Here is a 27,394-nt window from a genome sequence, read left to right as displayed (position 1 = left end):
GATGGTAAGAGCCCACAGTGGGCAGTGATGGTGAGGGGGATCTGCAGAGCATTGCTTTCATCCAGCAGTCTTGGAGAATCCCTGTGTTTGGCCTGGAGAAGGGTAAAAGAGAGGAATTTTCTAACAAGCATGGCAGGCCACAGTAATCCCAGTTGCATAACTGGGAGGAAAAACTGGGATGGAAATCGGTTCTGCAGTTTCAAACCATACTGGGGAATAGCAAGTTCAACTTAGCTTCAGGATTATTGAATTAATTTTAGTTACTTTCCATAACTCTCATCTATTTTATTTTTTATGTAGAGCATGTAATTGTACATTACACACAGACCACTTGGCAGCTCTAGCTTCTCAGAACTAACCAAGCTCTTTATCTGGGTGTTTCTATTAATTGAAACATTGCCATGATTTAACTTCTTATGAAAATGGTAATGTTTCCTCTCTTGAGATCATTGGCTCAAGTCTAGTGCCAAACATGATCAAAGGTTACTGTTATTTGAGATCTGTTGCATCATCTTTATGAACAAAGTAGAAAGTCTCAATCCAATTTAAACTGAAAAACCGTTCTTGATATAAAACTATCATTAAGTTTGAAAAGAACAGGCAGAGAGGACATTAAAAAAGAATATAGTAAAAATATCAATTATATAATTAAGTAATTGAGAATCATATAGCATTTCCTTGTCACTGGAGAAAAAGGAGCACTTGCAGTAAGCTCTTGTTCCTTTTAATACTGCAAGACTGGTGCAACTCTGAGGAGGCAATCTGGTTTCCAGGGTACGTCCCAGGATGTCAGCTCAGTGACAGTGCCTGAAGCATCTCAGCTCTTTGAGGCCATGAGGCTCTGCTGCATTTCCATACCACTGGGAAAATTACAAGACTTGCAGTTAGATTAGGTAATACTCATGTGATACATTTGTAATATATATCAAACAATAATTTAATATTAGCAAATCGGTAGATAAATTTTGCTTTCCTTAGTGGTAATTTTCCATTGATGATGTTATCTGAGTAAACGGGGCAATCCCGAATTCAAACGTAGAGCTCATGCATGAGCACGCGTTCACTCCAGCATTAGATCCCCGTGTATTATGGGATGTTTGTAAGCCGGCTCTGGGCCGGAGCGCGGTGCGGGTCGGTTCAGCAGACACGGCCGCGGTGCGGTGCTGCCGCCTCCCGACACCTCCTGACAGCAGCGGGACTGGGAGGAATCACTTCAGCCCCCGCGCTTTCCTTTATCAGTTCATCCGATCCTTACCGACCAAAGGCCACAAGGTTCCTTTTACACTTTCCAGAAGAGACGTACTGTCATGGTCCCTGCCCCAAATGGCTTACATACTCCTGGGTCATCTTATGATGAGATCTTATTTTATTATTTATATCTCTGCAGTTGCCCATAAATCCTTACATTCAGGAAGTAATGGCTTATCATTTTCATGCCACTACAGTTTAAAACATGCCTTCAATAACTGCACAAGGGTTGTGACCTCAAATAAATCAGTGAGCAAACACTTCTTCTCTAATAACCCTTTCTGCATGCACACCAACACACCCCGCTGATGCAAAATTCACTTTTATGCAGCTGGTGAGACAGGTGATTCTGCTTATTTACCATAAAGTACATGTGTCTCTTGAACAAAGTCAGACATTCAGGGAAATAAATAACAATCATTACAATGAACTGAAACTTTCTAGGTCTGGCTTGTCCTTGCTCTTAGTGGAGATTTATTTGTTTTTATTTAAGGTAATTTTTTTTTGCTTCTGTGGCCATTGGAGTTTTTTGCTCTTACTAGCAGAAAGGTTTTTGCAGAGCTGGGGACATACGCTCATCTTAAAAGGGAGAGTCAAACAGTGATCCCACTTGAAGTGCTCCACCTTGTCCAGAGGTTCTGTCTCTGACATGAGTGCATCATTTATAGCCATGACAGACACAGCACCACTGCAGGATGGCAGATGTGGTTATTTACAGTTCACTGATGAATCTCAAGTACAGGGAATTTTAAGTGGCTGGTCCTGAGCTAAAGTAAATTCTTGGTAAGGTCAGAAACCTGGGTGTCCTCTTGAGTGTCAGTGCAGCTCCTTGTTTATGAAGCTGTTGAGGCATTTGCTTGCTGTTTAATATAATTTGTTGCAGAATTAATTCAATGTGAATGAGTCTTGTCACAGATTTGTGTCCTGGTTGAACTTATTTGCTACAAGTTGTGATGTTTTAAGTTGTGATTTTTTTGTAAAAATATGGGCTTTTGCATGAGTTATCATGGACTCTGAACACTCACCCCACTCTGTCTGCACTGTAGTTAGAGGTGCAGCTACCACAAGGCTGAACTTGCAGAATTTGAATGAATTTAGCTCAAATGGAAGTTGTCATGAAGACCAGTCTATACAGTCACCCTTACATGGTCTCAGAGGACACAGGTCACCAGGAGTTTGAAAAACGTAAGAGTAGAATCATAGAATAGTTTGGGTTGGGAGGGGCCTTTAAAGGTCTTCTAGTCCAACCCTGTGCAGTGAACAGGGACATTTTCAACCAGACCAGGAAGCTCATGGGAATGTCTTAATAAATCAGTACAGTTTTTGGACACATTTATGCTGTTACCTTCAAGCACAAACATGTGCCTGAAGCACAAAGGTGACTACCTCCCTTCATGAGTTTCCACTCCTGTTTTGCTTTTAAAGATTTAAGAAACAGTATAATAAAATCAAAGCTATATATTTGAGATGTAAATTTAAGGGGTTTTTTTTTGTTCATCATATAATATTATTTTTTAAAATTCTGAGCATGTCCCCTTCCTCCAGCAGTATTTTGCTCACAAAATTAAAATCATACCATTTGATATTTCATTACATGTGCAGTTGTTTTATTTTAAAGGTCTAGAAGTTTGGTCCTCTTGAGACTGAAATCCTAGAATCAAGGAATTTATCATAATCATCTTCATGGTAATTTTATTATGTAAGAAACATCAGTACAAAAGAAAATGAGGAAAAAGAGGAGCGCAAAACTTAGAAAAGGAACTTTATTGATTTTTTTCATTAGAAGTTTATACTGAAATGATTGAATGTTTCAGTGTAAAGGGTTTTGTAAATTAAGTCATACATAAAAAGAATACATTATAAAATGCTTATTATTCTCCCGTTCTAATGGTAAAATCAGAGCATTTGAAAGCATCTATTTGAAACTGCCTATTTTGCCACGTAATCAGTAAAATGAACTGCTACAATTCAGGCTTCATTAAACCAGCAAGAGAAAAAGTTTTCCATCATCATTATTTGTTTCAAGTGGTACTCTAAGGTGGTAACCAACATCCATGCTGCTAGGGAGTGTATACATGGTACAGTACACTCCCTGCCCTGAAAAGCTATCAGATGGAACAATTGTGTGCACCTAGATAAGAGAGATAAACCCCACCATTTCAGGGCTTAGCTGGGAGTGAACAGCAGCAGCTGATTCTTGAGCACAACTCTGAAGCGCAGCTGCTGTCCTGCCTTCCCTTTTCCTGCACCATGGATTGTGCCAAACCATCCACTATTAAAAATGCCCTAGGGTATATTACCATGTCCTGCAGCCGTAGGGAGGAGGAGAGAAGATCCAGCAGGCAGGAACTGTGCAGCAAGATTGATCTCTTTAATTATCTTACAAACTCTTCTATAGACTTTTTTCTTCATAGTCTAATTGGACAAAGTATCAGTCACCCCTTGGGGTGACTGGCTAAAATCCTAAAACATCCATTGTCAAAATATTTTTCTACTGTACTATAAACAAGACTTTTCAAGGTTGCAGGTGTTTCATTGCTTACAGAACTCTGCTACTATCTCTGTGAAAGAGAGAAGTCTCTCACGGACTTAGAAAATAGCAAGAAAATCCTTGCTAGCAGCATTTTTGTATCCAAAATCCATGGACAGGCTACTGTGAATAGTTGAGTACAATGACATGGCAGAAGTCAGGATCCAAATGCCATTTGGCATGTAGTGACATGACAAGGGGAAATGGCCTTAAGCTGAAGGACGGTAGGTTTAGATCAGATGTTAGAAAGAAATTCTTTACTGTGAGAGTGGTGAGGCACTGGCACAGGTTGCCCAGACAATCTGTGGATGCCTCATCCCTGGAAATGTTCCATCCCAGGCTGGATGGAGCTCTGAGAACCTGGTCTAGTGGAAGGTGTCCCTGCCCATGGCAGGGGGTTGGAATGAGATGATCTTTAAGGTCCCTTCCAACCCAATGTATTCCGTGGTTCTATGATTTATGCCCTCAAACTGCACAAATCCCTGTTAACTGTCTTCCTGTCTTCCACAGGACTGTGCCTTGAGTGGACTCAGTAAAGAAACACAAGAAGCTACTGGAAAGGGTCCAGCAGAGGCCACGAAGATGGTGATGGGTCTGGAGCATCTCTTGTATGATGAGAGATTGCAGGAGCTGGGCCTGTTCAGTCTGGAGAAGACTGAGAGGAGATCTCATCAAGGCATATAAATGTCTCAAAGGCAGGTGTTGAGAGGATGGTGCGAGGCTCTTTTCAGTGGTGCCCAGTGACAGGATGAGGAGCAATGGCCATAAACTAAACCACAAGACGTTCACTTCAACATGAGGAAGAAATTTTTTCCATAGAGGGTGGCAAAGCACTGGAAGAGGCTGCCCTGGGAGGTCGTGAGTCTGGCCTCTGTGGAGACATTCAAAACCCACCTGGACACATTCTGTGTCACCTGCTCCAGGTGACCCTGCCTCGGCAGGGCGGTTGGACTGGATGATCACCAGAGGTCCGTCCGTCCAACCCTAACAATTTTGTGATCGAGCTGGCCCACCCTGCCGGCCGCCCTCAGCTGCTCTGCTCAGGGAGCCTTCTGGGTCACAGGGGAAACAGTCCTCGGTGTCTTTGGTTAAAACCCCCAACGGCCGAACTTCAGCAGCAAGACAGACACACAGTTTTTAGAAGACAAGTCACCCTTCGGCAGCGAGGTGACCACGGCCACGTACGCGCTCGCCGCGAGCCTCCCGAGGCAGCCGCTGGGCCCTGGGCTCACGGCGGCCCGGCCCGCAGCCGCCGCCGTTGCTACGATACCACAGCGGCGTCGGCTGCGAGCAGCGGCCTCGGCACCGCCGCGGGCCCGGGCCCGGGCCGCCCCCGCCCCCGCCCCGGCACCGCCCCCGGCACCGCCCCCGCCACCGCCACCACCCAAGCAGCGCCACGGCCCCAGCACCGCCATCGGCACCGGCACTGACACCGACCCGCCGCTCCGAGCCCGCCGCCCCCACCCCACAGCAGCATGGCTGAGGTAACCTGTAACCTGTCCCTCCCTGCCCTTCCTGTCCCCTGGACAGGCCGAAGGCTGCGCCTCAAGATAAGACCAACAACATCATCTGTGTATCATCTGTAGCCATATACCATGTTTATGTGCCACCTGTGTGAGCAGAGCTCAGTTATGTCCTGCTTTGAAAGTAGGAGCAATTAGGCTACTTGTACGCAAGCAGCAGTGCCTCTTCACTTTTAGGAGCAGCTGCTACGTGGGTGTGGTTCCCGCCCTGCCTCCCCCCTCGTAACTGCTCGTCTTTCAACTCTATTTACAATCAGAAACACGAACAAGATCAAGACTGAAGTACTTGAAGGGAGCCTACAAGAGAGCTGGAGAAGGACTTCACAAGAGTGTGTAGTGGGGACAGGACAGAGGGGAATGGATTCAGACTGAGAGTAGGTTTAGATTGGATATTAGGAGAAAATTCTGTACTGCGAGGGTGATGAGGCACTGACACAGGTTGCCCAGAGAAACTGCAGATGTCCCATCCCTGGAAGTGTTCAAGGCCAGGTTGGATGGAGCTCTGAGCAACCTGGTCTAGTGGAAGGTCCATGGCAGGGAGTTGGACTGAGATGATCTTTACGGCCCCTTCCAGGCCAAACTGTTTTGTGATTCAGTGGTTTGGAGAGGAGGATGAAATGAGAAGAAACCCGTGAATCTCAGAGCAGGTTTGAAGCGGGGACGCACTAAATTTCGGCTCACAGTTGGGATTGTTCTTTTATGCTGGCCGGAGCACGGGCTGTAGTGTTAATGGTGCCCTTGAGGTTTCCTGCTGACAGAAGAGCTGCTTCCCTATCCTAGTGAGACCCCCTCAGAGGTGCATTTACAAGGATTTGGCATCAGAACTGAGCTAGATCAAAAATGTCTTCTGTGAAAGGTTTAACAGTAGCATTTCCCACAGAGGAAAGACTGGCTTTCATTGGCATTACTGGAGCTTTGAGATGTGCTTGTCTGCAAGTCTCTGGCACTATCTGGACAGAAATCATAAACTAATCAGAGTTTAGAGGGTAGAGAACTGGGTAGAACTGGGGCTAAGATACTGGGTTTCCTCAGTAGTTGGTGCATTATTCAAATGTTATCGCAATGACGGTATTTTATAGACTTATCTTTAAAGCAGTTGTGGGACTCAATTACAAGAACTCTGGCTGGTAAAGCACAAGTTATTTCCGTAAAATTGGGGGAGATGTGTTTGAAAAATAGCCTACAACATGCATATTATATGCTAGCAAAACAACTGTTATTAAAGAATTTTTTTCATGATTTTTTAGTAGCTGTTATACACTCAGTTTATTACTTTTTTGTATTCTTGGGTCATAAGTGAGATGCTGAATTCCTCCTGTTTGTTGATTATTTCACTCAGGAAAAGTCTGACAAACTATATCTAGAAGAAAGTGCATTTGAAGCACTGGAAAAAGACTCCCAAGAATTCATCAGTATACTGAATAGAGATGAAGCTCTGGAAAAATTCCGTGTCGAATATGAGAAGCTCCTTGCTATTATGAAGAAGTCTCGTGAAAATGAAAAGCATCTCATGGAGAAATGCAGGAAGCTGAGTGCTGAGCTTGTAGAGAAGTCATCTAAAGTAGCTGTGCTCACAAAACTCACTAAAGATGACGGGGAAACTATATCATCATTGAAGTCGGTAAAGTTTTGAATAGAGTGAAGTATGATCTGAAATTGTTAATGAAAACCATGGTAATAAGAGAAGCGCCTACAAGAACACTTGATTTTATGTAGAGAACTAGCTGGAGGACTAAGCATAGAGCTGGCATCTCCACTTGTTTGACCTCTGCTTTGCTTTGTTTGCTCAGCCTGGTATTTTTACAGGTTTCAGTCAAATTCTGTGTTTTATTTGCACTAGATCAACTCCATCAGCTTTCAAGTACTCACTAACAGTTTTTGTTTAAGCTTTCTCTCTGTAAAATGGCACATTTTCAGCTTAATGTACATTTTTTTATTCATTAATACTTTTGCAGGGCTGCTTGGATGTTTACTGTTGCCAGAACATAAAAAATCTACTTTTTGTGGAAATAGGGATTGTAGGCCAGGGAAGTGATAACTTATATAAATAAATGTTTCACGGTGTCTTTGAAAAGGAATCCTATATATAATTTCAGTGTGATTTCACCAATTTACTCTGATGTGTTGCTTAGTATTATTGATTTGAACTCTGTCAAATCAAAGTGCTTGGCTCACTAAAAACAGTTGATGATTTTAGGCTTTCAGTGAATTTTGACTGTCAGAAACCTAAAGCTGCCAAGTGATCATAAGACTGTATTTGGAACTTTTTTCATTCTCATGGTTTAAAAACTTAGCTTTGTGATAGCTAGATAGGCTTTAATTTAGCACTTAGCTGAGAAACCTCCATGCCTTACAATAAAGTGTTTTGTTCCAGTAAAATAAAGTCAGTGTAGCAATCCAGAGTGATTTTTGAGCACTACAAAAATAGAAGTTCTTTGAAATGAAGTTTCTTGTCCTTAGAATTATGAAGAAAATACATTCAGAGTAAATATAAATAGCAGCACTGTCATCCTATGGCTGCGGTTTGCAAACCCGTGGTACTGCCCAAAGCCTCCTCAAGGAGGAGGAAAAGCGTAGAAAATCTTGTTGATTTTCACTGCTGCTAATCGAAACCTGGTAGATGAATGTCAGGAGCCACAATGATCCTTACAATTTCCTTTTTGCTGTTACATGGCAATACTCGGTGTGTGAACAGTAGGAGAGGTGATCCTTCAAGATGTTCCCAAACTGAGGAGACACTGTCTCAGGAATGTCATAAAACTGAAGAGTGGAAATGTTGGGAAAATAAGAGCCTTTCCAATTTCAGCAGCTAATTTGAAGCTCAGGCAGGGTATGACTTAACCATACCGCCTACTATTGAACCCATTAAGTGATTTTCTAGTGAAAAAGCTGCTTGACAATATGATCCTGTTAGAAATGATGTGCAATGCACAACATGTGACATTTCATTTCTTGTGGTTGCTGTGAGCCAAGTATACAGCTGATACTTTTTCAGTTTGGTTATGAGAATTAGTCTTTCTCTTAAAAAGGTTCAGGAATTATTTGGATATTGTTTAAAATGTTCATTCTTGTCTGAGGTTTTGCTTGGTAAGCCCTTTATATTCCATATTGTTCTTCTTTCTGAAGGGAAGTTCTATTAGAGCTGTAGTATTTCACTACAATTTTGTTAACATTTAAAAAATGTGTTTCTCATGTGTCCAAGCTAAGTGTTGAAGGAAGTTCAAGTGCTAAAGTAGCCAAGATGATATTCTTCAGTGCTAAATCAAACAATCTGTCCCACAGTTTAATTATTTATAAACAATAAAAGAATCCTGGTGGGGCTGTTCCTGTAAAAATGATATAGTTCCTCCAAATTAAGGCCCTAGGTCTTGGTGACTCGATGGGTCATTAGGGTAAGAAATAAAAGTTGTGGAAGCAAAATTTTTCTCCATGTGAAGCCTGTTTGTAATCAGAAGGGTTTGTATGGGGTAGGGGTTAACCGCATAGATCAGTGGCTGGCAGGACGTGGGTCAGTGACAATCAGTAGCTGTTACCTGTCAGGTGGCTGTTAAAGGATCTGGTTTGTAGTTTTAATAAACTGGGCATAACAATCTGCTGTTTACAGTCGTATCAAAGGAGCAAAGGGCCAAGCTAATGTGAAGGGAATACAGTTCTGTTTTTCATGGGTTGGGACACTGATCCATGAGTCTGCACTGGAAGAACGCTTGAAGGGGAATTTATAGGAGCTTGTACTGCCCTGCTTGAAATTACCAAATTTTCAATTTCCAGGCGTATCAATCCAATATAATAAGAAAGCGTTTCATTAATTCTCAGTTTCTGAGCAGTGAAACTGATGTGATCTTTTGGGGTATTTAATGAAAGTAAAGTAAAGCAGTCACGCTTCATAAGTTCTGCTTCACAAGTTTCAGAATTGAGTACTTCTCCAAAAATTTTTGAATGATTCTAACAGCAAACATCCAGTGTACTTCCTTTAATTATGCAACAGACTGCCATGGAGTACCTACCTATCTTGCACTGCAATTACCCAGTGTTGCTGACATACTGCAGTCTTTCACACTGAATAACAATGTGAATATTTCTTCTCTGAAGGCTTCCATCATCAAAATTTTGCTGCTTTTTACTTCTGAAAATAAAGGATCTATTGATCCACTCTTAGAGTAGAAGACACAACCAAGAAGCAACTACAATGAAGCCCAGTTTTGGTGATGCTGAAGTCTGTAGCAAATTCTTATTTAGATTTTGCATATTAACGTGGCCATCACCCGTGTCTCCCAACTTTATTGATAAAAATTGGTATTATCAATACAAATTCAATACAATGGTTTTTACATACCAAAGATAAAGTTCAAAAAGCACAGCTTAGGGTAACCTGAAATCAGTGCTTATGTTAATGGCCCCATTGACTTCAGGTGATCAATACTGCAAATACTCATCAGAACAAAACACTCACTGGAGCCACTAAAACCTTTCAGAGACTGTATTGAATTTATTCCCCAGTTCTATTCCCCAAAACTCCAATTGTAATGATTTAATTCACCAATTTTAATCACAGTCTAATCAGCCAGCAGGAAGCTCTGATTTAAGTAATCAGCTTTAATCTTATTTTCAATTTGCATTTTTCTAGAGAAAGGGTGGTTGCCTTACTGGTTGACAAATCTGAAGCATGTTTATTTACAGTTTTATTTTATGCTTTTCTGCTCATCAACGTGATACGCTGTGTCTTCATGCCATTATTTCAGCCTAACATGCATTTATTTAAATTTCAGAATTGAGCATTTTTGTGCAAGATATTAATGAATGAAAAACTTATAATTTACTAGATGATACTTAATACTTTATGTATGATCATTGCTGCATTGAATGAAAATTAGTCAAAATGTATGACATAAAAATTTACTTGAATATATAAAACTGTTTAAATATGCTTGATACATGAGTGAAAAAGCACATTTTTCAAGCTAAATTTTGGACTAAGTAATTTATTAAGTAATGAAAATACTGTTTGTAGGTAGTGAGTTTAATTGACTGTAATTTTCAGAATTTCTGAGCAAGGAAAGCCTATTGTTTAACTCTTTATTAGTATGAGGGGAAAAAAAAGGAAGAGTAAAAATTCCTGATCTTTAAGTTCCAGATGGTTTCTCAAATTTGGATATGCTGAGCTCGTTGAATAAATAAGATGGAAATGCATTCCCTTTGCAGTTTGAAGAGGCTACAGATGTTATACTTTGTGTTATCTTTTCAGCAAAATCTGGTAGCCTGTTACTTCTGCTAGTTCTATAGTTTGAATTTTTAATTTAGGCAGTAAACAGCTAAATATTACACATATTTGATTTTTAAAGGTTCAATAAATATATTAAAAATATACCATAACATAGATGTCATAATTTAGAGTTTAATGTTAAATAGGGTTGTTTTTTTTCAGAAACAGAAATGTCAATTACAATAAGGAACTTCTGTAAACAATTTGGTATAAATTAAATTATTTTATTTTCTTCATTGAGGAGATGGTTTTTAAAGTATTTTTTCCTGCCCAAATTTCATATGATGCAAGTAGGGGTTGAAAGGGATATTATGGCCTGATAGAATGATGCTTCTATTTGGCTTTCCTTGGGGAGATCGTAGAGCTAATGTAGAACTGCACAGCCACACTTGGGGTCCAAATCTGTACAAGTCCATCAAGTCCAGAACTCTGCTAGGAGCCAGCTGTGAAAAGAGCATCATGCTGTGATTTGAAGCTCAGGAACTTCTAGTGTAAAAGTGTAAAAGTAGTATCTTCATTATTTACTGAGTCTTCAGGAACTTTTCTTCCAGTCCAGTCACTTGCTGAATTTATGCGGTTTTTTTAGCACAGGATTCCAGAAGTGGTAGGAGCTTCATTTGAACCTAGCAATGAATAAGCCTTTTGTTTGATTCATAAGGATCTGATTCAAGGGAGAAAGATGCAGAGGAAGTTAAAAAATCAAGTGAACCCTCCTCCCCTATCCTGTTTGTGGGTGTCAAACCCTAGGCTTGTGAGAGGCACACAAATCTGTCATTTGAGTAGCTCCATGTGCTAAAATTTGGCATAAGAATTGTGTCTTGTCTAAATAAGCAGTTAAAGTCAAATTACACTAAGTCCTCACAGATGAAAATTAACAAAGAGGCAGAAAAGTTGAGTAACATCTTTTTCTCATCCAAATCAAGCTGGGTGTTCATTGTCCTAACAACTGATAAGAATTTTATGGACATGAGCTATTTAAGTAGGTGTCCTTTGTGGACACTGAATTGTCAGTAAAACTTTAGATATTAGTGGTACTCATGTGATCAAAGCTTCAGAGTGAGATTTGAGAATGTTCAGATCTATGTGTTAAAGAAAATGTATTAGAGCTTTTCTGGTGTAAATTGACATAGTCTGAACAACTCAAAATGTTTGCTATACCCTCAGCCAAAAAAAAAGGGAACTGTTGTGAACCTAAGCATGAAAAGGCACAAAAATCTGTTTTCTCAACTAACCAAAATGCAAGGCAATTAATTTCTAATTTGTGGTTGTTTTTAAACACAATTTCATTTTTGTAATTGTTTTCCATTTTGTTCCTAGGAGCTTGAAAAGGCCTGGAAAATGGTGGATAAAGCCCATGAAAGGGAACAGAAAACTAAGGAAACGATTAATTCACTGAAAAAGGAAATTTTACGCCTAAATAATTTAATGAAGGAAAGAGCTGGACAGGAATACAAGTAAGTTTTTCTCAGGGAGAGGGAAAGCCCTTCTGATTTTCTATCATTCTATACCTTGTTTAACCATGTAGACACAGTGGAAAACAGATCTTTTCTGCCTTTTCTCATGAATACACATGTATTTGTTTGTGTGTTTATGCAGTGAGCAAGTACAGAATCAGGCTCTGAGTGAGTTCGTTCAGTATTGGATTAAGCTGAGAGATCAAATAAAATGAATACTATGCACTTTCTCTGTATGTGTCATATTGTTTTATCTGACAAACACTTCAGCATACTTTGAGAATAGGATCCTGTCAACATTTTTGCATTTCACAGCAGCAAGGTCAAGTAGATAAATCAAGAAGGCAGGAGGCTTGATTTCTCTTTGGTTCCTAGCTTTGTTATAAGGCATTAACACTGTCTGTGTTCTTGTTTGTATTTTATATTTATGCACTTTCTAGATGATGTTGGTTTTTTTTTTAACCAAACATGCATAGAGGGACCTAGTCTGAGATGGAGCCTCTAAGCCAGTACATTGTGCACATAATAATCATCCTCTGGAGCTGCTCAGAAGCTTTCCAGAATCTACTGTTGGTGGAATCAACCAAGGTCCTCAGAGACTGCTTATGCTGTAACATTAAGTTAAAATCAAAGATGGGATTAAGTGTGTTGATCCTGTGAGCTATGCACTTTCTACTGAAATTGCTGATGGTTAGCTCTCCTGGTTATGGCTTGAAATTTTCACTCTGTTTAAGTTATTTATTTATAATATACATGCAGGATATGTTTGGGGCATGCTCATCCCTGCATGCTCTGTGTATCCAGGCTGCAAAAACAAGAGGTCTTCAGCATGCTCAGACACTTCCCCCTCCAAGGAATGTGGCAGCACATAAACCTCCTGAGTCCATGAGAAATCCACTCCTTCGCCTTTTGTCCCTGAAACGTTCTGGACCTGTTTAACAGGTTTCCTTGGATCTAAAAGTTTTGTCATTCACATTCTCCCTGGTATAACTCTCCTTAAAGTCTTCTCTCTCTTGCTGATTTTTGCATTTTCCTGCAAGAGCCAGGAGCTGTTACTTTGCCAACACCTCACTCATGTTTCCAGTTACGCCCAGGCTGCTGAGACCAGCCAGCTTACAATTTATTCTCTCTCCAGTTCTGTGGTTAAATACCCTGTCCAGGCCATGAGACTAAGTAACTCCTTTGCAATTTCAGCCTTGAAAACTCTATAATCTTTTAGAACAATAAGGCTGCTTTTTAAGATTGAGCTTGTACCCACAGCTTGGACTTCCTTTCGTATTGTAAATCTGTCAAAACAGAGAGTCAGTTTTATTTTTACATTATGTGACTGTAAGACATAACCTAGTTAGGTGTCCAGTCAGGTGAGGTGCAGAGAGACTGGTTACAACATTGTAACATTTTTGGGCCCTGACTAATTTTGCAGTGGGCATAGAAGAAGGAATTTTGTTCCCTGTCCCTTTCTGGGAAATGGAAGATTTATTCAGACCCATGAGGATGTGATACAACAAGAAAGAGTTTTGACTCGGTTTGTGGTGATTCTGATCACAGTAGATAGAGCATATAATTCAGTTGACCATCAGTCTTAATACAGAGGAGTTTAAAATGAAAAAAAAAAAAAATTTAAACTCCTCTTTCTCACAAAAGTCTTGCTCTGGGATAGGAGGTAGAACAGCAATGGCCTGTGACACTGCTTGACTATTATTTCCTTGCTTCCAGCGTTGAGGATTTGCTAAGATTTCAAGAAGAGGTAACAGAGGAGCGAGACCAACTGTTGTCAGAAGTTGTGAAGTTACGTCAAAGTCTCGCTGAAATCACAGAGCAGCAGCAGGAAACAGAGAGGGCAAAAAATGAGGCAGAAGAATCCATTTTGCAGGTCTGTACTGATCACCAGATGGTGATTTTTGGCTTTTTCCTTTCTCCACACTTGCAATTGATCTCCAGTGACTAGTAGACTACTACCTGTTCTTTCACAACTCAAACATTTTCAGGAGTGCTGTGAAAGGATTCTGCTGTGAATGACTTTCATATTTTTCTGTAGTTCTAGGCTATGTACTTTGCAAAGTGTATTGTCATGTACCAGCTGCTTCCATAACTTCCCAATACCCCAATGAGGCCAAGGTTGCTTTTTGTGAATCATAATCATCTTTCATACTGAAGAGATGGGATGTCTTCTGTATTGTAAATCCTTACGCCTTGAAAGAGACACTTAGAACATAGACCTGGAATGGAGATTCTTGGTCCCTTGCTGTTGGCAGTGGTTGCCATATGATGAAATACCATCATTCTTAAGAACGTATCAAAATCTGACTTTAAAAATAATGAAGTTATTTTCTCTCCTTTATGGGAAGCTTTTTCAGATCCTCACTTTTTTTATAGTTAGGGACCTCCTACTTTCTTCTTCACACTGATTCTGGATTACTGTTTCTCAGCTTAAATTTTTCACCACAAAAATGTCTGTAGAGAGCAGTCATACTCCATCTCAGCTTTACATTAAGTTAGGCTTTCTATTTTTCTGAACATCTGAGTAGACAGTTGTTCTTTGTGATCAATACGTATGGCTTCCTTTAAAAGTATAGAGCAGCTAGAGATAGAGAAGGCTGAGCATTAGTGGAATAGCCACTGAATGGAAAGTAGAAAAGGATGGAAGATGGGATACAGAACTCTCATCTGATACATCAAATATATGTGTAATAATGAGCAATGAAACAATTTAAAGCAGAATATAAATAGGGCCTGCAGCCAGACATCAAGAGAAGGGAAGAGTAGAAAATCATGCTTAAACAAGAACAGAGAAATGTTAGAAGGAGCATTTGGCTTTCAGTTTTTTAGTAATTACAAATAGGAAAGTAATGATCAGTCTAGGTTTCATGCACAGAAATTGTTTCTATTTCTAAAGTAGATGACTGGGAGTGTACTAGAAGAGAAAATCTTTGTTTTTCTGACAGCATTGTGGGCATGGGAGAAAAGACTTGTCAACAAAACTTGTTGACTATTGGCAGCCTTAATCTTCTGATACTCACTTCATCAACCCTTAAATTTACAAAATTGTTACAGCATTTGTAATCACCTCCCATTCTCCCGGTATGAAATTATTCTCCCCTTCAGACTGCTTAAATGACAATGTCTCTTTGAAGATCCTGTTGAAGACCCTGTCAGTTCTGGCAACTTCTCATCAGTGGGCTCAGAGGGGGAGGAATCCTTAAGCAAAGAACATCTTTCAGTTGCTGGTCCCTGGCTGAGCTGAATATTTCCATATGGATCAGCCCCCTGTGTCTCCTCTCTGCTGATTCTGCTCCATCAAATTTTTGTGGAGGGAGAGAGCAGAGTCACAAGAAAGTCTACTAAATATGAGAAAATTTTCCCCTTTCAGAGTTCCCATGTAGGAGCTTTGATAGCAGAAAGATTGAGACCAGTTGTGGAAATGAACACTGGTATGACATCTCTCTCTTTCCTTTAATATCAGTGTAATAAGTGTTTCTGCTAGTCAGAGAGAAAAATAAAATAAAAATCCTTGCAATACAACATCAAGCCCCAATTAATTTTAATGCTGCATTTGGAAAGTACCACTTTGCAAGTAACTTAAAACAGTAAAGACATTTGTGCCACTGCATCTCCAGAGGAATGCTTTTATGTTTGAACTGTATCAGACCCTTCTGTGTGGGTGAACTGACTGGTGCTTAACAAATTTTTGTCATCAATAAATGGGGTCCCTCATGCAGAACTTTTTTTTCAACCGTTAGAAAACATAATTACTTCTGAGAAGATCTGGCATGTAGTGGTGGTTACAGTAATATAGAAGCTCTTGTTTTTAAAATCAAGCATAGTCAGAGCGGTGAGAGGACTTGTTTTCCTGAGTAAAGGGCAGCAGAATTTAAAACTGTTTTCTTCTCTATTATTATAGCTTCAGCAAGACATCCAGCTGCGTCAAAACGAGGAATTACGAGAGGTACGGAAGAAGGAAAAAATGGAGACTGAGCTGAAAAATCTTCTAGCTGAAATGGATAACAAGCAAGCTGAGATCCAGAAGTTACAGCAACAAATAGAGAACAACAAAGAGGAACAACTGAAAATGGAAAATAATCTTAGAGAACAGCAGGTAGGGTACATGGCACACTGTATTCATCAGGACTAAGATTAGAGTAAAATGTGTAATTAAGAAGAAAATGGATTTTCCTGAGGGGAGAGGGAGGGAGATTATTTTAAGTTATTAAATTTTAATAAACATTTATTTTTATATAAATATTAATTTACTAATAAATAGGTATGTAAAGCTTGCTGACAGATTTCAAATAGATTTCTCACGGACATCAGTAGTGGATTGCAATGATACTGTTCATCTTGAAAAATCACAGCGAGACATAGTCTGTGAAGAGCATGGATGATCTATAGGAGCAGGAGACTGCCAGGTTGGACTTCTGACTATATTGTCAGTTTTGCTATTCATTGTGTCTAGTGGCATTGGTAAAATTATTTTACCTCCATCCCTTTCTTTCTTCTTTTTCACATTAGTTTTTATCTGCCTCTCAAGCCTGTGAAAGGGCAAGGAACTGTCTTCATAAACCTTTTTGATTGATTTTCCTCATTCTGTTTCTAAAAACTTTATCTGAAGGTGTCCTAACACACTGTTCTGCAAGTGTGTGAATTTTCAGGTTTTCAGTCCATTTCCCCTGACTTTGAGAAACTCTCACAGAAGCAATTTCAGTAAATGGCAGGGGAGATCTCATCACTGTAAACCAATCCTAGCTCAAGGGAAACTTCCTTGTGAGTTGCGTGTATCTTGTAAATTTATGACTTTTATAGCTTTTTCTTTCCTTTTGGTCCCTGAAATTGCGAAGGCAGAGGTCTGTGCCAATTTTTAGTCAACACGAAATCTTAATAAAATACTTAACATAAAGAGATACAGAGAAGACTTGATTATTTCTGTGAATATCACTGATTTGATGCAGCTTTTGAGGGCAGCTCCATCATCTGCCAGGGCAATCACATTGTATATACAATTCCTGGTTCTGTTCCATTCTTTCTTCTTTTTATAGTCTCTTTCAGCCTTTCAAAGTGTAGATTTTAGGGGCATTCAATTATCCAAACTGTCCTGGAAACCAAGAGTTCACATAAAATGCTGTGTGTGGGCTAATTAACCAGACTTCTGCATTGTCTTTCTTACCTGTGCTGGCTTGAAGGTGTCTGTGAAGGCCCTGCATAGTCTTTTGCTAGAAGTCTGTCCAAAACACAGGCTATCCAGCTCTGCAAGGGTCAGGGTAGAGATCTGAAAAAGGTGACACAGCTAGTGCAATTTCATCAGGTTATTGTCTCGACTGAATTGTAGTTGTTTGTGATGCCTGCTCTTATTATTCTTACTCTTATTCAAAATTTCTAATAAAATATCCTTTCTTGCATGGCATTGAAAATGGTTTGATACAGCTGCTGTAAGCTTTATCCCACCCCTGTCCAAGTCTCAATAAAGGATTGCCTGAAACAGTGTTATCCTGACATTTGCAATACAAGAAGGAGTATTCCTTGTTTATACACTAGATTCTACTTCTCTTCCTTTAATGCTTTTTAAGAGTGTAATATATATTGACTTCATCAGGAATGAAAAATATGATGGTTGTTTTTTCCTCATTTATATCTGTAAAACTGCAAGGAAAGTTCCATCAAGCAGAAGATAAGGCTGCTGGCTCCAGTATTGAAATATATGTTCTGTATAGAAACCACAAAACCACTATTCCAGACGTTTGACTGAAGACAATTTAAAGAGGAAATTGCTTTGTCCTGGTCTCAGCAAACCATGTACCCAGAGAAATGTTATCAGCACATTAATGTAAGATGCTTGCTCATAAACCAGAGCTCCCCTGCCCTCTGCTGATTGAAGTAATTTGAATCTCATACTCATTTTCAGTAATTGTTTGTAGCAAGTTGTAGTATGTGATGGTTGCTAAATGCCTAACAAGAAGTAAAATGCCTATCTACCACCTGCAATAGAGACCTGCTAAGCTTCCAGGAAAAAAAAAGACACTGGATATTCATTAGAAATTACAATTTCTTCATGTCATTATGACATGGAGAAATATTACATATTTAACATTAGTAATTTCATCAGCAATGAAGAGTGGTTTTTAAGCAGACAACAATCTGAAGCAGCTTTTATCTCTTGGGTAGCAGGAAGGTTCTGTCTTCATGAATATGCAGATATTGTAATGAGATTTAAAAGAATTAATAGGGTTATTCTTTAACAGATCTTGAATGAAAATGCTGGTAAGGAACTTGAGCAACTGAAGATGAAAAATCAAAAGCTCAAACAAGAGAGCGAGCAGCAGAGTGCGATGATTGACGATGTGCTGAAGGACATCGGTCAGAAGACAGCACAACTGAAAGTAAGTTCCAGACGGTGCATCCTACCAGCTCTATCATTCCAATGACATCTTACCACCTGGGACAGGGATGACTTCAGTTCTTGTCAGGATAGTTCCCCATGGGTAGTTTTGGAGGAAACTTGAGTAGTTTTTAGGAATAGATCTAGCTGATGCTGGATGCCATTCTTTCTATGGCAGTATCATGGTCATGGTAGTGTCCAACCCTCTCACCTGACAATGTAGCACCTGTTGTCTTGGAGGAGCTGTTTCATAAAACACATGAACTAAAATGCTCAACGCACTCTCTTTGTAAAGGTGGTCACAAACAAGGGCTCTTTTTTCAGTCCTGGGATCTTCAAATAAGAGCAAGGACTTTCTTACAATGATTAACGTAATTTGAATTTTGCCAAAATCCACTGGAAAATGGTAACAAATTTTAACAGTGGTGTCCTGGATAGTTCCACCAAAGGCAATTGCTTTCAACACTAAAATTTCTTCCCCCCCCCCCCCCCCCCCCCCCAAGTATCGGTTGAGAAAGTTAAATATAAGTAGCCAAGATGGTGTTTACTTTCAGATTAAATGTTTTTTTTTGCCTGACTTCACATTATTTAAGAGTCATTTTACTAAGAAGCAGGTGAGTTTCAGTTGAGGAAGAATTAAAGGATTCCTGCATATTCTTTTTAGGGTACTTTGAGAGCCCTTGTGACAAAGTGTAATGTATAGGTGTTGGATGCTATTATGCCAGTTACCATATCTTGCATTTTGTGTCAGCATTGGGGTTAAAACACTAAACATTAGAAAATTCAGGTAGAAAATAATTATCTTCTTGAGTTTTATCGAGTATAACTAATTCACCTAAATAAAAAGCTTGTTTGCCAATAGATACTGTTAGTCTGATAGAAACTAACCCCTGACAGATTAAAAGCTCAGTTCACAACTAATACAACACAGATGATTCTGATTTAGATCCTTAATGGAGGAATGTAGGAGCTTTTTTTCTGTTGTAATTTATTAGGCAAACTAAAGGATGTTTTTCTTACCTATTTGAAAAACAAATTGCTGTCTTTTCCAGGTTATCCAGTTTTATCATTACTTCTACCAATACCATCATTGTTTAAAACTTTACAAATATGACTTACACTTGGGACTTCAGAGTGTCAGAGGATTTTGATTCTATGATCTTATCCTAATTTCAGGCAAAGTTGATGGAACTTTTAAAGTCATGCACATGGACTTCTGGGAACAAAAAACCAGAACATACTGCCCAGTTAGTAGTTAAGCCAGCTGCTAAAGCTCCTTAAGAGTCCTTAAGAGTCATGATATGGGATGCAGTTTTTGTAGGGACTGTGCCTGCAATACCATCCTGCAGTGTGCTGAGTGCTGGGCAGTGTGAATTGTCAAAGTACTCTTTAACCTCTTGACGGTTATTGTCAGTAAGAACTGAGGAGATTCCCATTCTCCCAGAGCAGACTTGATAGCAGGATTCCCCATCTCACAGAATCAGTATCTGAGGCTGTAAGTGGAAGGAACACTGTAGTCTGTGATGGCTGTAAAACCTAACAGTGGCACTGAATTATACAAAGAAGTTGTACTTACTTCTTAAAAGGAAAAAGACTGATTCCTGTTGTGATTATTGGTTATGTTTCCCAGTAACCAGCTATGCAGTATTTTGATTATTTTTTCCTCTATTGTATAGCAAATGAGATAGACTCTAGATTTTGCTTTTTCTTTAAAGCCATCGCTTATAAAAGAATGGGGATAACACATACCTGCTATTTAGAGACATGCAATCAGACCACACTACAGATACCTTTCTCATCACAGTCACTGTGCCTAGTATGTAAAATGAAAATAGAGCTGCCTGTGTTTAATCTGCAGGACTAATTGGGTAGTGCTGTGTGAGGTTTGCAGCTGGAGGTTCTTTATTGATCATCTTCAGTCCTAAAGTGTAAGATTTGATGATTATTTTCCTTTCCCAAGCTGGCTTTGTTTAAATTATTTTAAATATTGTTCAGCTAGCTAGTTACCTTTCTGCAGCTGACCCACAGCACCTACATGTTTTCTTCCTGAGTTTCATGGAGTAAGTGTATGCCAAATACAAAAGCATCTTCTTTCTTTCTGTGGATGCTTTCTCTCCCCTTTCCTTGTTGCTATTTTGTAGGAGGCGGAGGATGAAGCAGCTCAGATGCGCCTTGAAATTTCAAAGCTGAGCAAAATGAGAGATGTTCTCCAGAATAAGCTGCGTACTGCAGAGGAACAAAAAGTTGATGCAGACCATGAAAAAAGCATGCTAAAAAATGAAATAATCAGACTGGAGAAAGGTAGGTGCCTAACAGGTGGGTGGATCTGTTTTCTGAGTTCTTCTAAGTTATTCTAGGTACCCAAAAAAGCATTAACATCATCAGCTGATACCTTGGGTTGTAAAACCCATTCACAGCTAATTGAACTGGTCATGTAATGGCAAGGCTTTAAAAGAAGTCCACTAAATTGTTTCTGCTTTTTAACAGCTGTACAATTTGAAGACAGGATTTATTCTCTTTCCTCTTTTTCTCTAGAGTTCGAGACAGCCAAGAAGCAGGCAGAGATTGACAAGAGAACAACAGATGGGCTCGTGAGGGAAAGGGATATGCTAAACCAGGTGAGTTTGCATTGGTCATATTGATAAGCCTCACAGCCTGAGAATGAAATGTCCATAGCTTAAGCATTCACAGCAGCACAGAAATGTAGAATACATAACGTTAAGTTAAAGCTTTCAGATTTCCTTAAGCAGATGCACAAACTACTTCTTTTTTGTGCGCTGTCATAGTGTTAGTATCCATAAACACACAGAAGATTTCTAAGTTTTAACATATGAACTATCAGGGAGTCAAACTGCAAACCCATTATTTGGTGTCCGAAGACTTCGTTACATCTGTGCTTTGACACTCTGTGTCTTATGAAGTTTAGTATTAATGTAGGCAAACAAAGTCTTTGCTAATAAAAGAACAAACCAGAATGTTGATACGCTGGGTAGGAGCTTGGCAGGCTGTTTGAGTATTAATCCTTGCTTTTAGGTCTGTTTCTCATACTGATTGTTTCCCATCAGCCCAAGGTTCTTGTACTGCAGTATAGCATCTCATGTTTATGGGCATTCTTGAAGTGTTGTCTTCTAAATTCAATGCTAAGAGATGATTTCTGACATGCTTTATTTGATGTAGATTCACTGTCCTGTGTCTTGAATCTAGCAGAGGCTTTGATTTGACAGGTAACAAATACTTGTTTTGTATAGGGAAAAAATTTTAAAGTGGGACCAGGAGACTGATTTTGTAAAGATATGTTGATATTTTCTGTTTAATCCTTATGCAAAATTTTAAAGTAAGCTTGGTTAATTTCAAGCTTGAACTTCCTATTTAAGACATGAGAAGGAAGAGTATTTGGCTTTATTATTAATGTTACTGGCTATTGGCATGCTGTGCAATCAAAATGTCTTAAAGCTGGTAAGAATTTTCCAGTCATTAGTTATATCCACTTGTAAACAATCCTGTCAATTTTTTTTTGTAATGCAGACACTAGTGTATTAACTTCAAATCAGAAAAAGCCCTATTTAGCAGCTGTGCTAGAGATTTTGTTTTTTAAATCAAATTTGAGGTTCAAGTATTTCAACTGAACAAATTAGATAAGGGATAATAACACTGAAAAGTCCATAGTCCACTTTGACAATGGCATGGTTTTGTCATAGTGGCGACAGTGTTGCCTTTTCAGCTCAAGACTCATTCTTTTTTGTTCCCTGTAGAACTTGATCAAGGCTACAAATGCTACTCAGAAGCAGATAGATTTGGTAAAGCTCCATGAACAGTCAAAACAGAACTTGGAAGCAGAAATCCAAAGTTATAAGATAGAAGCTCAGAAACAAAGGAAGATTATTTACCAGTTGGAGAAGGAGAGAGAGAGTTTCATCAATGAAATGAGTGAGCTCAAAGAGAAGGTAGGAGCAGCTCTTCGTGCAAATGGTTCTTTCCTGTCTTACTCTCAAAACTGTAACAATGATACATTAATTTTCTAACATGGCAGTGGGAGAAAGCTTGGATTGGTGGTCTTCATACAGTTACAAATATTTCTTGTTGTCAGTGTGTGTTGCCTGCTACTGCTTCAGGTCTCTCCAGGGAAACCTCACCAATGGGAGAGACACTAATTCTGTGAGAGCCTTGGAGTCCAGCCATGTATTGCTCTTACTCAGTGATCAATTGGGAAATGAAACTAGGGCTGGAGTTCAAACCAGGACCTCTTGACTTCTTATACGTGAGTCCCACAGTTGAAACTCTCCTGTGCTGTTGGAAGTTACACTTTGATTGTCCTGCCTTATCTGCAAAGGACTCTATCTTGCAAATGACCACTGTCCTAAAATTGGGTCCCATGAGAGCTAACAGTGCTCAACATCTTTGTAAGGTACTTAACATTTTGAAGGATTACTCCAGTATGAGAAAACATCTCAGCATGTTCAAGATACTCTGCAAAACAAATTTTCCAGAGGCAGCTGCAGAGAAATACTGCATAAAATTTGTGTTGCCTGCTCCCCATTGTTATGTATAACTTTATTCCTGATGGAGTAAAATCAGGAACATGATTTTAACATGTTCCATTAATTGCTGAGTATCACATTGAAGAGCCCTCCAAGAAGCTCATTGATTTACTGGTCTTAGCTTTCAAGTGGTTTCAATTCACAAGTTATTTGCTATCTTTTCACTGTAAAATTATCCTTCCGACTTCATGTGGCCAGGGGCTTTTAAATCATTTTGGAATGGTATATGCTCCATTGCCTGGAATACCTCTTGTCATTTCCTTGTAAATAATATTCCACAAAAGTGAGATTTGTCTTTGTTGCAAAGTCATATTTTGCTTCTTTCCCTCATAGTGCATTTCTAACAGTGTAGATATGAGTTAAGAACATTGTGAACTAGGGCCAGTGAGTAATTCATAGCACTTAGAACTACAAGGCTCTTTCTTTTAATTCTGTTCGGGGTTGCCCATAATATTTTGAGGATGAGAATGACAAATGTTTGCTTGCTTACTTTTTCCTTTTTTCCCCTGCCACTTTGGGTGTAAATTTTCTATCACTTCTTATAAGGCAGAGGCTCAGTAAATGGCTTATGACACTTGAGCTGTTTGTATAATTATGCCTGCATTGTGACTGCAAGTTTCCAAAGGACTTGCAGGCTTCCTTGGCTCACCAAAGGGGCAATTCCTGACTCCGGTTACAGGTGAAGAACAGCAAGAACAGTTTTGAGTACAGGAGTATGTCACACAATGATCTTGTCCTTCAAGTCCAAATGGAGGGTAGGAGGACATAGGATCTGGATTATTATGTAAATAGGTAATATTTAAGTTCAGTGTTTGACCTATTCAGACTTGAGAAGCTGTGGCAAAACTACAGGAGTCATTTCACAGCTGGTGAGGAATGAGCTACTGGTGGGCAGTAAGGCTATGGCCAGTCAGTGCTCTTCCATCACCTTTTGCCACCAAGCTGGTTTTGCAGGAGGTTGCAGCCCTCCTTTGGAACTGCACAACAGCTGGAAAAGAGCCAAACCCATCTAAGCCCAAAGATGTAGCCATACTGGCTCTGAAGGCTGCCTGGCTGTTTATAGCAGCACAGACTCTATAGAGCTGCAGAATTCATCTTTCAAAATCATCATTTACTATTAACTGTTGAACAGAGTCAGCAAAGTTATATACACACCAGTAAAATATTTTTGGGGTAAGAATTCATGCATTCAGACTTCCTCTTCTAACTACTGCCTTGGCTGACTGCTTATTTTCAAGTCAGTGTCACTTGTTGAATAGTCTTACTTCTAGATTAGCCAGCACAAGTAAGAAAAAACGCCTGTTCTTTTTGTCTTTGTTATGTAGCATGCATGTATTACTGAGTACAACTGTTAGCAGAATATTTCTATTTTGAATTGAAATTCTTAAATTATGAAATCTTGGTTTCTCTGTGTAAGGTTTAGGCTGAAAAGGAGGCAGTGAAGTATACCTTTCAGTCCCAAGTGAACTGTTCTGTGTTTTCTGAGGGGTCACAAAACCAGTCTCTAATATGTTGGCGTTTTTCAAATAAAGCCTTTTAAAATGTTAAGTTTACAGTTAACAACCTATTCAGGAAAATGAAAAGATATATTTCCTTTTTTAAATTCACATAATCTTTTGGAAAACCCGATGTTCAATAGGCATATCATTAGGGCCATGACAGTACTTCTGGGAGTGGTTAAAAATGGATAAGCAAGTAAAGACAGCACCATTATGGACGTACGGAGTAGGTTCATTGAACTAAGCAGGTAGCCAGTAGTAGATGATAGTTAAGTGTACAGATTAAAAAGCTATGAGGATACAGGAAAAACTATGAATACCAAATCCTTTCTGCTTAGCTTTGGGCCCTCATTGCCAAATCTGAGAGGTGTAGTGTGCCTATCGACTAAACAGGAATTGAGAATGCTCAGCCTCCCATGGGGCTGTGAAACACTGCATGTATCTTTTCTATATTTATAAGAAAGAATTATTTGGGTTTAATCATTCCTGAAAAAGCAAAGTCAGCATCCAGCCTGTGAGCACAACTCAGAAAGCTTTGTCCACAATCTTACTGCACTTATATTGTATCAAAACCAAGTAAAAGACTTACAAATGCAGTGACCTACTTTCAAATCTTCCTCCAGCCTATGATCACCATAGTGCAGATAGAAACATGCCTTATTGATTTCTTCTCTGTGCTATTACTATTGGCAGATTGTTTAAAAAGCAAAGGAAAAGGCAGGAGTAGGTTATAAACTGGGACTGTTTTTTGTATTGCATTGTAAGCAGTTCCTGGGATCACCTGAAGTCAGCTACAATGTGCTGGAATTGTATTCCTGCTTCTGTAATAAAATTTTCAATATTTAGCTGTCCCCTGTCTTCAAAGTTGGTTGGAGGTACCTGGTAGGATATTTAATTATTTAAGTTCTTGCCCCATAGTTAGGCCTACCCAAGGCTTTACTGCTGAGGAAGGGACAACACTGTAAACTGCAAACTTTGTAGTTATTGATTATTTGATGTAAACATTTGTTTTCTTCTGCTGCTTTGACATATAAACATGAATTTTAGCCCAAACCTCTCTCTTCAAAAGTGGAGTCAGGAGAACTGGATATGAACTGCATTTGGAAATGGACTTCTCTCCTGTATTTTGTCCTTATGATTCCTCAGCTTTTTTTTCATGGCTAATCTTTTTCCTAGCTTTAAGGGTGGCATTATTTTCTCCTCCTGGGTAGTGAACCTGGTAAACTGTGTTCTTGATGTGTGTACTCCTTAGAATGGTTTTTATTTCTTTTTTGTAATGCTGAATTCTGTATGAATGCTGCTTCCTTGAGCTCCTCAGTTTTCAGGTTTGTGTAGCAGGAGAGAGGTTCTTGATTTTTAAAAAGTAATTTAGAAGCTTATCATAATGATTAGCAAGTCTTTGTATTTTTGCCCTTCTAACATAGCAATTATTATGTATTTTTATGGTAGTAACTGCTTAATAAAGGTGTCTATGAAATTTTGCATTTTTGTTAATTGATTCTGCATGTGATCATCTTCTTTCTATAGTCTACAATACTCCGTTCTCCTTAGGGTAATCTTCATGTAATTATTTCTAATCTTTCATAGAAGCAACTAATGGTGATTACCTACTTATGTAGACCAAGTGTAAGTTACATTAACTGACTTTCTTATTATAGTAATTATATATGACCAGTTTGTGATCATCAACTGTTTGTGATCATGTGTTCATTAAAAAAAAATTGGGTGGTTAGAATTTAAGTGTACGTGCAGGGCTTCTTGGAAAAACATGTGCGTTAATTCATTTTATCATACAGCTGACATCCAAACCAACATCCAAAATCTAGGTCTGCTTCATAAATAAACTAAGTTTATTCTTGATGGAAACTGTTTATGTTGATTTTATTGCACCTACTCTGTGATGATATTTTCTTTCAGTAGCTTGTTGTTCAATTAAGTATGTGCACCTCTATAAATTTTAGTCTTGAGCAAAACCTACATAACAGATTAAAATACAATGTTGTCCCACATAAGCAAGTCAGAAAGGTTAAACTTGTATTTGGACTGGAGTAATTTTCAGCTGTAGTTAAAACTGCTTATCACAGAGATTTGAACTTGTCATCTTAGAAGAAAATCACAAACTTTGTCCCATCCTTCTGATCTTGTGATGATGGTTTAATCATTTAATTTCTTTCCTTTCTTTTTGCTCCAGATCCTCCATAACATGAAAGATCTTGAAATACATCAAATGCAGATCTGCGACTATGAGAAGGAAATACAAGTGCAAGGGATTAAATTAAAACAGCAGCAAAACCTTTGTGAAACTCTGAGATCAGAGAGAACCCTGTACAGTAAAAATCTGATTGAAGCAAAGGTAGAAGGATAAATTTTTCCTTGTGTTTCTCTCTCTGCTCTTGTTTTTTACCTGATTTAATTTTAATTTTTTAAAGGAAAGCTCGGTGGATCAATGGCAGAAGTGTTTTTTTCATTCCTGTGGGTTTGGAAAAATGAATGTTTTAGGTCCCTGAAGTTTCATCTACACTATTTGTATTTGGACTGGAAATAGGAGTCCACAGTCATCATGTGGAAATATCCCTGCTTCAAATCATGCATAAAATCATGGTACACTGGAGCTACGGAATCATAAAGCCATCCTGGCTTCAGTCTGTTTTATCCCTTTAGGAGTTGTATGCATGTATGTGAAATAGGGTATAAGGGGAAGAAGATTGCCTCCTTAGCCCTGAATGAGTATGCACATTACTGTGAGTAATGATTAGGAAGCAGAGAGAACACTTTCCCAGCTGAAGTGGAATTTTCTGACAAGAACCAAACACTTCCACCTTGCTTGTTCCTTTCAGAGAATGTCATTTTCCTCAGGAGATGATTCTCTCCATTCAGATCTCCTCCTTGAGGATCTGACTAACAATGCTAGAAGAAAAAGAACACACCACTTAAGGATATATTCTGTTACTCTGATGTAAAGATCTAAAATA

At 39.0% G+C, this 27,394-nt stretch overlaps 1 protein-coding gene across 2 annotated transcripts in view; it reads left to right on the top strand.

Annotated features, from left to right (window-relative positions):
• The first annotated feature begins 5,156 nt into the window (after positions 1-5,156).
• The window catches only part of CFAP58 (cilia and flagella associated protein 58), a 55,346-nt gene continuing 33,108 nt past the window's right edge, over positions 5,157-27,394 (top strand). For both annotated transcript variants that reach the window (XM_048310944.1, XM_048310945.1), the window contains exons 1-10: positions 5,157-5,262; positions 6,641-6,922; positions 11,879-12,015; positions 13,732-13,888; positions 15,917-16,111; positions 18,249-18,386; positions 20,527-20,686; positions 20,921-21,003; positions 22,138-22,329; positions 26,614-26,775. In XM_048310944.1, coding sequence (XP_048166901.1) covers positions 5,254-5,262; positions 6,641-6,922; positions 11,879-12,015; positions 13,732-13,888; positions 15,917-16,111; positions 18,249-18,386; positions 20,527-20,686; positions 20,921-21,003; positions 22,138-22,329; positions 26,614-26,775 — 1,515 coding nt within the window. In that variant the 5' untranslated portion in view covers positions 5,157-5,253. The remainder of the gene's footprint in view (positions 5,263-6,640; positions 6,923-11,878; positions 12,016-13,731; positions 13,889-15,916; positions 16,112-18,248; positions 18,387-20,526; positions 20,687-20,920; positions 21,004-22,137; positions 22,330-26,613; positions 26,776-27,394) is intronic.

This window comes from Corvus hawaiiensis, chromosome 8 (genome assembly GCF_020740725.1).
Source record: "Corvus hawaiiensis isolate bCorHaw1 chromosome 8, bCorHaw1.pri.cur, whole genome shotgun sequence".
Taxonomy (NCBI): Eukaryota; Metazoa; Chordata; class Aves; order Passeriformes; family Corvidae; genus Corvus; species Corvus hawaiiensis.
Note: the sequence above shows the minus strand (reverse complement) of the source record. Positions and strands in the feature narration are given on the sequence as shown.